The 11,926-nt window shown below is 42.0% G+C and overlaps 1 protein-coding gene across 2 annotated transcripts; it reads right to left on the bottom strand.

The window, feature by feature from the left end:
• Positions 1 to 383: 383 nt before the first annotated feature.
• On the bottom strand, positions 384 to 11,803 carry Snf8 (SNF8 subunit of ESCRT-II). 2 transcript variants are annotated; one of them, XM_015495519.2, is made up of 8 exons: positions 11,630 to 11,803; positions 11,211 to 11,261; positions 8,214 to 8,352; positions 6,561 to 6,665; positions 5,445 to 5,517; positions 2,481 to 2,622; positions 1,565 to 1,639; positions 384 to 607 (listed from the first exon to the last, which is right to left on the bottom strand). In XM_015495519.2, the coding sequence occupies exons 1-8, from the start codon at positions 11,681 to 11,683 to the stop codon at positions 470 to 472; spliced, it is 777 nt and encodes a 258-aa protein (XP_015351005.1). In that variant the 5' UTR covers positions 11,684 to 11,803; the 3' UTR covers positions 384 to 469. The 2 variants fall into 2 exon arrangements, with proteins under 2 accessions (XP_015351005.1, XP_048645431.1); XM_048789474.1 differs by lacking the exon at positions 6,561 to 6,665 and having other exon boundaries at positions 11,630 to 11,794.
• Positions 11,804 to 11,926: the final 123 nt, after the last annotated feature.

Here is an 11,926-nt window from a genome sequence, read left to right as displayed (position 1 = left end):
CACACTCAGACTTGGATCTGTCATAATGTAGGTCCTCTACAGAGAAAGCTAGGAGAGACTGAATCAGTGACTTAACTAGTTCACAAGGGTCTGCTAGTATGTGATAAGGAGCATGGAATAATGAAGAGTTCTGAATTACAGTTGTTATTCACTTTATGGCTACAGAAAAAACTATACTCTGTAGCCAGGAGATGGCTTGTGTTCTGGGCCCAGCTCTTCCATGACCTTATAGATGACCTGCACAAGTCATATGTACTTGCTGTACTTGTGTTACTCAGGTTCCCTTACTGGATAAAGGAAGCTTCCTCCAAAAGAGATGCAATGTGGAGGCATTTTTAAAAAATAAAAATACTGGGGGAAGAAAGAAAAACTTAGAACCTTTCTTTTATAAACAAAATTGTCCAGGTTTATTCACCAACAGTTCCTCCTTTTTCTCACTGCCTGCTACTGTGCATCCCTCCATACTGAATCAGGGAAGGGCTTCTCTGGCCTCCTCAGCTGTTATCTCCTGTGAGTAGAGGTCAGTGAAGAGAGCTGGCAGCCAGTAGTGGGCCTCCCCTGGGGCCTGCAAGTCCAGCCAGGCCAGCCCCTCCTTCAACAGGTGTTCCTGGGGGAAAAGAAAGAATGCTTGAGAGGGGAGGTTCTGTGGGTAAAGTGTGTTAGCGAAGCAATCTCCAGACCTATTTTGGCTTCAGCAAGGTTTTCAAACAGCCTTTATGTGCCTTTGCACATTACACAACCAAACTGGGATGCTGCTTGGCCTCATTTGCCTGAAATGTGAAAATAACTACCAAGTCATTTAACTTGTGCTGCTAGTGAATAGTAGAGCCTGAGTAACATGGGATGTAGTGGAAGAACGCAGGGCTCTTATTTTATGGCCTTGAGCAAATTACTGCTTCCATTCTCCCTGGAGAAAAGTAGAGATCACTGTTCTAGCTGTGAGTTGATTTGCTGGGAACAAATGTGAGGGACCACATTTATTCTACGATGGACTCACAGTTCCTATTCCTATGCAGGAAGTATGTTCAATATTTACATTCTCCCACTTTACAGATGAAAAATCTAGATACTAAATTGCCTGGGTAAGGGAAAAGCTACTGAAGCCAGAGCTCCTACATTCTCATGCTGCTGCTGCTTCTTCACAACAGTCTTACATCAGTACATGAATATATATAAAGTTGTTATATAATATGCAATATATTGCTTAGTATATACTTATAGATATATAAGTAGTAATTAATTCCCTTCACTCTGTACTAGTTATTTCCAGCAGAAACTATATTAAACTCCTGACCAGCAACTCCAGGCTGAGTATGTCCAGGAGAGTAAGTGGGCATTGGTGGTTCCCCAGTAGCAAGGGCAGCTGCTGTTAGTGCACCCCAGGGTCAGAGGCCTGCCTTAATGAGTTATACCTTCTCAGCAGAGAGATGATGGGCTTCTCCTAGGGTGAAAACTGTAGCCTACAAGGCAAGAGTGAGCAGAGAAAGCCTAAAGTTCCTGCCTGTGTGGAACCCACCTCCCAACCAGGAGCCCATCTTTTCTGGGCCATTCCAAAATCACATACCAGCACTTGGCGCGCCCGCTCCGTCTCCCATTTAAGACTGGCTTTGATTTCACTGACAGTCACGTACCCATTTTTCTGAAGGAAGGAGCAGTGAGAACTGAGTTAAGAGTGCCCTCCCCTAGAGCCCAGCACCTGCCCAGGACCAGCACACTTATCTGAACAGGAGAAAGAGCTGCCCTTGGGCCAATCCTGAGAAAGTACGGGAAAAGAATGTTTAGAGAAGTGACTTTCAGGATGATAGGGGTAGTTTCGTGGGTTTGATCTTAATATGTGGGGTCCCAGGTACTAAGATATTAAATTAGACTTGCAGAGAACTCTAATGCATGTCAAGGGAAGATTCAGAATGATAACTGATCGGAAGCAATGGTGATAATCATCACCTGTTAATCTAAAATATTTATAAATAGCTCTTGCCCTGCTTCATCCTACCTGTTCCCCAAAATAAAAATTTTTAATAAAAAAGCCCATTCCTTAATTTTATTTTGCATTAAAGAATTAAGGAAATGAACATGTCTTTCCTAAAATATATGATGGAGTTCTGGGGGAAGATGGTATATGCTTCAGGCATGCAAGGAATGAGAGGATTGGCAAGCAAAATTTTAAAACTTGTTTTGAAGAATCCACAAAGTAGCTTAAGAGGACACCAGAGAGTGTCTACCCCAGGAAATATAGTTAGTTGTCTGCATGTCTGTCTACCCGACTAGACTGTAAGCTCCTCGAGAGCAGGGACTTCATTGGACCTCTCTCTATATCTGCCCCACAGCCTAGCCCAGTGCTTTGCACTGTAGCTACTCAATAAATGTCTGCTGAATGAGCACAGGACTGAGTAGTTCATCCATAAGACAGTCTGGAAAAGACCTGAGCAGTGGGGAGAGAGAGATAACAGCTCACACACTCTCTAAGGGTGCACCATTACCTCTGCCAGCTGCAGCACCACAGTGTGATCCATATTGAGCTCAGCTGGAACAGACTGAATGAGGTAAGTACCGCCCACAGGGATGATGCCGAAGCCAGTGCCCAATGCCTTTAGTTTCTTGATGGCCCTGATCAGGTCGTCTCTGAGGTGAGGAAGAGCAGCTTAAAGACCCTTGGCAGATAAGACCTGACAACAATGCAGTTTCAGCTCTGCCCGAGGCAGGGTACCCTGAGAGAAGAGTCAAAGGGCACACAACACTCAACTACATCAGTAAAATGGCAGGTTAAACGGCACCAAAAAGTGCTTGGACACTGAAGGAAGATAGTATAGAAGTCATATTGCACACTTGGCAAACCAACTAATTCCAACACCCTAATAAAAGTAAAAAATAGAATACATGACCTTATGTACAATCACAAAAATGGGAAGTTATACTCCATGTATGTATGATGTCAAAATACATTCTACTGTCATGTATAACTTTTTTTTCTAAAAAGTAATAAGCATACTGAAGCTCATCAGGAAATATGGATAAGGTAGCTGAAGACAACAGGGAGTAGTGTGAACTGTAGAGAATTTTTTTTTCTTATTTCTGGTGTTGAGGATTGAACCCATGGCCTTTCACATGATAGGCAAGCGTTGTAAAACTAAGCTACTTTCCCAGTCCTTTAGAAATTCAACCCCAGGATTGCCAGATTTTCCAATTTCCCAGTTGACAACAAACTTGGGAAAGGCATAAAATGAGTAAGTCATATATCCAGCCCACAAACTGAAGTTTATAACTGCTACCAAAGCCTAGAAATGTTATCACCTAATCAACCAGGAATAGAGAACTTTTAGGTAGGTTGAAATGCTTTCTCCAACCCCTTAGAAGAGCAGATTCAAATCTGTCTTGTCAGGCATGATGGCATACACCTTTAATCCCAGCAACCTGGGAGGCTGAGGCAGGAGGATTGCAAGTTCAAAGCCAGACCCAGAAATTTAACCAGATCCTCAGCAACTTAGTGAGACTATCTAAAAAAGGACTGGTCATGTATCCAGTGATAATGCACTCCTGTATTTAATCCCCAGTAAACCCCACGAAATACTCTCTCAAATGCACTAGGTCACCTCATTTGCAGTGAGTATGGCTAATAATCTTGTCATAACTTCCTTTTTGAATATTCCTGGTCTTTATAATCTCATTCTGGGATGGCTCTTTGGGAGCTACATCTAAAACAACCACAAATTTCTTCTCTAATTCGACTCAAACATAGAGGCTTGTGAACCAGGCCAATATACCCCATTATATCACCCTGATCTCTAAACCCAGAATTTCTTTTTTTCTTCTTCTTTTTTTTTTTTTAATGGTGCTGGGAATTGAACCCAGGGCCTTGTGCATGTGAAGCAAGCACTCTACCAAATGAGCTATATCCCCAGCCCCTCTATGCCCAGCATTTCTAAGGGCTACATCTGTCTCCTTGGCTTCAAATAATCTCAAAATCCATGTACATACTCCTAAGTTTTAAACAATACATATGTATGAAAAATGCTAATACCACAAAATGTATACAAGTTGTAATCTCTTAGTTGAGAGAGAAATGTTTTGTTTCATTTTTGGTTTTTTGTGGAACTGGGGATTGAACTCAGGTGTACTTCAGCTGGATTAAGTGCTGGTTTAAGGACTGAACCATACTTCCAGCCCTTTTTTGTATTTTACTTGGAGATAAGGTCTGTTGCTGAGGCTGGCTTTGAATTCAGCATCCCCCTGCCTCAGCCTCCAGAGCTGGGGGAAATTCAGGCATGCACCAGTGTGCCTGGACAAAATGAGGTGTGTTTATCTTCTTTTTTTTCAGTGCTTGGGATCAAATACAGGATCTCACACATGCAAAGGATATGGTCAAAAACTGAGCCATATCCCCAGCCACCTTTCTTAAAAAATAGGTCTCTGTAGTTTTCTCATATGAAAATATATTTTTTTCTGACCATAAAGAGCAATAAAAACAGTTCACAGCTGGGCATGGTGGTGCAATCCCAACAATTTGGGAGGCTGAGGCAGAAGGATGAAAAGTTTGAGAACAGCCTTAGCATATTAGTAAGACTTTTAGCAACTTAGCAAAACTTTGTCTCAAAAAATAAAAAGGGATATAACTTAGTGGTAAAGCACCTCTGGGTTCAACCCCTAGTACTGAAAAAAATAAATTTTTTTTTATTTTATTTATTTATTTTAGTTCTCGGCGGACACAACATCTTTGTTTGTATGTGGTGCTGAGGATCGAACCCGGGCCGCACTCATGCCAGGCGAGCGCGCTACTGCTTGAGCCACATCCCCAGCCCCTGAAAAAAATAAAATTAAGAAACAAAAATCATGGGCTGAGGGCTGGGGATGTGGCTCAAGCGGTAGCGTGCTCGCCTGCCATGCGTGCGGCCCGAGTTCGATCCTCAGCACCACATACAAACAAAGATGTTGTGTCCACCGAGAACTAAAAAATAAAAAAATATTTAAAAAAAAAAAAAAATCATGGGCTGGGGATGTGGCTCAGTGATAGAGCACTTGTCTAGCATGTGTGAGGCACTGGGTTTGATTCTCAGCACTACATATAAATAAATTATAAAAATTAATGTCTATTGACAACTAAAAATAAAAAAAATCAGCACCTAAGCTAGCCTACACATATGAGGAGTAGGGAGAAGATTTCCATCTAGGGCTGGACATAGTGGCACATGCATGTAATCCCAGAGACAAGGGAGACAGAGGCAGGAAGATGGCAAGTTCAAGGCCAGCATCAGCAACTCAGTGAGGCCCTAAGCAATTTAATGAAACGCTGTTTCAAAATAAAAAGGGTTAGGGATGTGGCTCAGGAGTTAAACTCCCCTGGATTCAAATCCTGGTACCAAAACAAAAATTATTATAAATAAATGAATAAATAAATGATTTCCATCTGACTTTAAAGACCTCTAAAAGGGGTGGAAGGCAACACCTACTGGCTGACATCCTGGGCGAACTTGCCCCTTCCTTTTAACACCTGTTGATGTAGTTCCTCCAGAGTTATCAGACCTGTTGGAGAGGGAGACAGAAAGCAGATGAAGAGATTACCTTTATGGCTGCAATGTTCTTGATATAAGGGCTGTGTCTGTTTATCGCCAACAATTTATAACTGGTTTTTTTTGTTGTTGTTTTTGGTACTGTTAATTGAACCCAGGAGCACTTGAATCCAGCTTTTTAAATTTTTTTATTTTGAGACAGGGTCTAAGTTGCTCAGGGCTTTGCTAAATTACTGAAGCTGACCCTGAACTTGTGTTCCTCAGCTTCAACTTCTTGAGTAGCTGGGATAACAGACATGTGCCACCATACCCAATCTAGAATACTTTAATTATAAATTTCTTTTAGTTGTTGATAAAGTTTTATTTTATTATTTATTAATATACAGTACTGAGAATTAAACCCAGTGCCTTACACATGATAAGCAAGCACTCTACCACTAAGTCACAACCCTAGCCCCATCAGATGACTATTTGTAACATCACATTTTCAGGAATGCAGACTCAGTTGGCATCCCTACACCTCAAAAAGGCAGTGCAGGCCTGTAGCTATTAATGAAAAAATCATAACCCAGATGCATCACACATCATGGGACAAAATCTACTTCCTACCTCCCTTCTATTTTCTATTATGAGGCAGGACTGGATATTCCCAGCCAAAGATCTTTCGAGAACAGACAACTGGCCAGGTGCAGTGTAAGCCTGTAATCCCAGCAACTTGGAAGACTGAGATAGGAGGATCACAAATTTGTTGACAGCTTCAGCAATGTTAAAGACCTGTTTCAAAAAAAGAAAAGGCACTTGGGATGTAACTCAGTTGTAAATCACCCATTATTAGAAAAACAAAAAGAGGGCAGGGGGTGTGGGAAATGATCATTCAGGTAATTCTAGTTACCCTTAGCTATGGAGACATGCCATGGATTCAACTGCATAAAACAGCTAAGATGTATCTCAAGACCTTGCAGGTTTGCAGACTACAGGATGGAAAAGATAATCTTTTGAGGGTTTCTACTCAGAGAAGTTCAATGCCCAATCCACGAACTTAACCACTGCCCTCACCTCCATTCCGATGCTTTAGAGCCAGGCACACTTCGATAATCTGGACGCCCAACTCATAATAGAAGTCCCCCACGCCCAGCATCTCGGACCAAAATCCTTTTCCAGCTATAAGAGAAAAAAACAAAAGCTAAGTTATTCAATAATCTTCATCCTATCTGTTCTTCCAACAGTGGATTGAAACATCTATTTTGCGAGTAATCTTGTTGCCTAGCTTTAAGTCCTGCTCTACTTGCTACTCAAGATCCTCTGTGACAGACAACCTGCCTCTTGAGAACTGCTCAAAAAACAGGCTCAGACAGTTCCAAAGGGTGGACAATGTCAAAGTCCTTTTTGGGGCTGAGGTTACAGTTCAGTGGTTTTCCTTTTCCAAAGCATACAGTGAAATATAGTAGGAGATATAATCTAGACAAGGCTAAGAGAAAAAATAGGCAAACTTGGCATTGGAAAATCCACTGAAGTCAGCAGGTTAAGCATGCCCTCAATCATAGATACTTGGGAGGCTGCCTCTGCAACTTAGATAGACACTGTCCCAAAATGAAAAATAAAAAGGGCTGGGGATATAAAACAACCCTGAGTTCAATCCCCATTTTAAAATAATAATAATATTTAATAAGCCCAGAGCAGGGCTGCAGACCTGTCATCCCAGCAGGGTAGAAGAATCCTAAGTTCAAGGAAGAGCCAGCCTCAGCAACTTAGTGAGGCTTTAAGTAATTTGTTGAGTCCCTGTCTCAAAACAAAAAAACAAAAAAGGGCTGGAGATGTAGCTCAATGGTAAAAGGACCCCTGCATTCAATCTTCCATATGAAAAAACTAAAATACATTTAATACACCTAACCTATGCAATGTCATAGGTTAGAAACACATTACACTGTAGAGTATCAGTTATTTACCCTTCTGATCAAACTCATGCTGCCCAGCATCCAAGAGAATTTTACTCACATATCATTAACCCAGGAAAAAGCTAAATTCAAAGTATGGTTTCTGGTGAATACCAATTGCTTTTGTAGCACTACCAAGGTGAACCATCCTACAATGGGGACCATCTATGTCGTTTAATTATTAGTGTTATTTACCTCTGCAATTACAAGACAGGATCAGTCTTAAGACTCTGGGTTCATCTCCTATATCCCCTACCCCCAAAATTATAGGACAGTCAGGAGACTTCCACTTCCTTTTTTATATAGCTCTTTGTTGACTATATGACCACAAAGTACCTTCATTAATAGTATTTTTTTAATATTTATTTTTTTTATTTGTAGTTGGCCACAATTCCTTTTTATTTATTTATTTATTTTTATGCGGTGCTGAGGATTGAACCCAGGGCCTTGCACTTGCTAGGCGAGTGCTCTACTGCTGAGCCACAACTCCAGCCCCAAAAATAGTTTTTTTTTTTAAATAGGGGGAAATGCCATTAAAACAACAAAAACACCTCCACTACAGATTATTCAAGGGAGAATTATGGGCCCTGGCTACTTGTTCTTCACTCTAGTCTTTCCATCTTCCCAGCAGAATAGGCACTAGCCATCCTGCTAGGTACTCCCTAAAGATGACATCCTCTGGCTCTTCTTACAGGCCCTTCTAAGGGGTTAGAGGATAGATAAGCTTCTGTCCCTAGCAGCCCTATGAGGACACTGGACCGCTACAATTTCTTACAGGCTAGAGGATCCACTCCAATGGTTGCACACATGTCCTGGAACTGTACACGGAACTCAGGATTCTTCCTTATCTCCTGCTTGTGCTTGCTGGCAAATTCCTCCAGGTTGGTCTTGAACATGTCCAACTGTTTAGACATCTGTTGGAAGGACAAGGGGTAGCTTAGGAGCAGTCCAGGAAATAATTAGCTGCCCAAAATAAGCTCCTGGTCCGTGGCAAGGAAAAAGCTGAAATAACGTGTCTCCTTCAGGCCTACCATTATGCTGTTTATTGTCTCCTCTTTTTATCCCTACTTGTGCTCAGTTGTCAGAAGTGAGATGCTGTACTTTTTCCTCAGTTCTAAACTACACATTTTTTCATGTATCCCTGTTCTAAAATCAGGATACATCCAATAATAATCAACAAGCATGTCTAATGTGATATTCCCCCCCAAAAAAAGTTAATAAATTGAAGGTATATCTAATAATCCATTTTGTCTTTGAAATAAGGGAATGCAGTGTTCCCACAGTGGGAAATCTTCGGCCACTAATGAAAAGCTAGGTAGGAAAAAAATGAAGTCTGGCATGAATTAGGATTGTAGTGGTTATTTAACCTGAGTCATGGATCTCCTTAGGGATCAACTCCACATAAAGAAATGGGGGGGTTGGGGTTGTGGCTCAGCAGTAGAGCACTCACCTAGCATGTGCAAGCACTGAGTTCAATCCTCAGCACCAATATAAATAAATAAATAAATGTATTGTGTCCAACTACAACTAACATATATATATATATATATATATATTTTTTTTTTTTTTTTAAANGGGATCAAATACAGGATCTCACACATGCAAAGGATATGGTCAAAAACTGAGCCATATCCCCAGGCCTTTTTAATTTTTATTTAGAGACAGGGCCTCACTAAGTTGCTGAGGCTGACTTTGAACTTACAACCCTCCTGACTCAGCCTCCCAAGCCACCAGAATTACACGTGTCACTGCACCTGGCACAAAGACTATCTTCTATCCTTCCAAAAATAACCATTCCTGGTCCAATATCTCCTCATTTGCAACATAAAACTATCAGAAGCTGGGCACAGTGGCACATACATGTAATCACAGGTACTTGAAGACTGAGGCAGGAGAATCCCAAGTTCAAAAGCCAGCCAAACAACTTAGTGAGGCCCTAAGCAACTTAATAAAACCTTGTCTCAAATAAAAAAAATAGGGGCTGGGGATACAGCTCATTTGGTAGAGTGCTTGCCTTGCATGCACAAGGCCCTGGGTTTGATTCCCAGCAGCACAATCAATCAATCAATCATAAAAAGGAATAGGGATGTGACTTAGTGGTACAGCACATAGGCTCAGCATATTCAAGGTCTTGGCTTGGGGACCAGCATCACAAAAAATAATATATTAAAAGCCCCAAAAGACTTTTATCAAATCACTCTAAAGCCAAGCATTGGGGAACATACCTGTAGCCCCAGCTACTCTGAAGATTAAAGGATCACTTCAGCCCAAGCATACAAGACTAGCCTGGGCAACAGAGCAATACCTCATCCCAAAAAAACATACACTCAGAAAATGAGAAATTATATCCCATCTATGTATGATATATCAAAGTGCATAAATTGCATTCTGCTGTCATGTATAATTAATTAGAACAAATAAAAAATAAATAAAATGAATAGCTTTTCCACTTACAACCCATGTGACATTGGATAAATTACTCAGTGTCTCAATGTTCTTAATTCTAAACTAATTGAGTTCTTTCTTTATAAGTGTGAATCAAATCTGAGTTGTCAAAATCAAAATGGAGTCACTGTGTCTCTACTCCCAAAATAATAAGCTGGGAGCCTATAAAGGAAGAGTTCTTAGATTCATCTATAGATTCATACATGACTACAAGATTAAAACTATCACAAGGGGCTGGGGATGTGGCTCAAGCGGTAGCGCGCTCGCCTGGCATGCACGGGGCACTGGGTTAGAACCACAGCACCACATAAAAATTAAAATAAATAAATAAAGATGTTGTGTCCACCGAAAACTAAAAAATAAATATTAAAAAAAAAAAATACAAAATAGGGCTGGGGATGTGGTTGAGTGCCCCTGAGTTCAATTCCTGGTATCAAAAATAAAAGCCAGGCTCAGCATCTTAATGAGTCCCTAAGCAACTTATCAAGACCCTGATTTAAAACATTAAAAAAAAAAGGGGGGGTGCTGGGAATGTGACTTGTGGTTGAGTTCCCCTGGGTTCAACTCCTGGTTAAAAAAAAACAGAAAGAAAGAAGGAAGGAAGGAAAGAAAGAAAGAAAAAATAAATAAACTTCTCTTTGCCTCAATCTGTTTGTATATGGCCATAACTAACTGTGGCATGTATATTCCCAATCAGTGCTACTCCCAATAAGTATCAGTAAGTAATCTTTGGAGAATCCGATTTTTCTTTTTTTTTAATTTTAGTTTGACATAGGATTTTAATGACTGAACAAGATGGCATATGTAAAAAGTAGACAAGGAGGGGCTGGGGATGTGGCTCAAGCGGTAGCGCGCTCGCCTGGCATGTGTGCAGCCCGGGTTCGATCCTCAGCACCACATACAAACAAAGATGCTGTGTACGCGGAAAACTAGAAAATAAATATTTTTAAAAATTCTCTCTCTCTCTCTCTCTCTCTCTCTCTCTCTCTCTCTCTTTAACAAAAAAAGTAGACAAGGGCTGGGGATGTAGCTCAGTGGTAGGGGGCTAACCTAGCATTTACAAGGCCCTGAGTTCAACCCCAGCACCGAAATTAACAAATATATAAAATTAAGAGACAAGTGCCTGGAACTGTATAAGCATTTAAATCACTCAAAAACGTTAGCTAGTATTATTAGCAAGTCACCTAAAAGATCATAGCAGCCCAGAAATCCGGATTTGCCAGACACTCTACTTTTATTTCAATCTAAACAATGTAGTTCACATCAATGATGTCCTGACCAGCCCTGTTACGTCTCCCTCCCTGGCTGAAGCCCTCCAATCACTCACCTGGGCCAGCTGGTCCTCTGCCAAGACAGTCCCTCGCTCCTTATACTTGGCCTGTCAGACAAAGAAACAAACATGAGCTAAGGAAGTGGGCTGTGGGGACTCCCACTTTTGCTGCCTCCGCTGGAGTTATAAGAAGAGAAAGGTCTCTTTCTAAAGTGTTTTTAGGAAGAACGGGGTGAGGGAATAGAGTCGATGGCTTCTGTCTGTGATCAAACTGAGGAAACGCGGGAAAGAACTAGTGGACCTGGGGATGTTGACAAGTCAATCCACCAGGAGCTGGAGAGACTCGGTTCCCCAGCGCCCAAAAAGCCTGTCTTAGTATCTGCTGCGAGGCGATTGAAGGGTACAGAACTCTGCACTGGGAGAACTCAGTTTCTCACGGGATAGGGTTGGGCTGGGGTCGACCTTTTCGCCCTCACCTCCGCAAGTTTCTTCTTGGCGATGGCGCCAGCTCCCACGCCCCGGCGGTGCATCCCCGCCCTGGGCCCGCGGGCCACCCGGCTACCGGGACCCCAGGTCTCCTAGTCCCGGGTTCTGCCGCCGGCTCCAACACGGAAGCCCCGGCAGAGCGTCATCCAAGCGCGCCGGAAGTGACGCCCCACTTCCTTCCTCGGCGCCAAGGGTCTCCCTCTGTCACGGACCCGGCCCCGCCTTACTCTGGTGGCAAAAATCCGCAAAGCCCCCATGGCACCGAAGGGTTGACGAGCGCCGATTGA

Source organism: Marmota marmota, unplaced genomic scaffold, assembly GCF_001458135.2.
Source record: "Marmota marmota marmota unplaced genomic scaffold, marMar, whole genome shotgun sequence".
Classification (NCBI taxonomy): Eukaryota; Metazoa; Chordata; class Mammalia; order Rodentia; family Sciuridae; genus Marmota; species Marmota marmota.
Note: the sequence above shows the minus strand (reverse complement) of the source record. Positions and strands in the feature narration are given on the sequence as shown.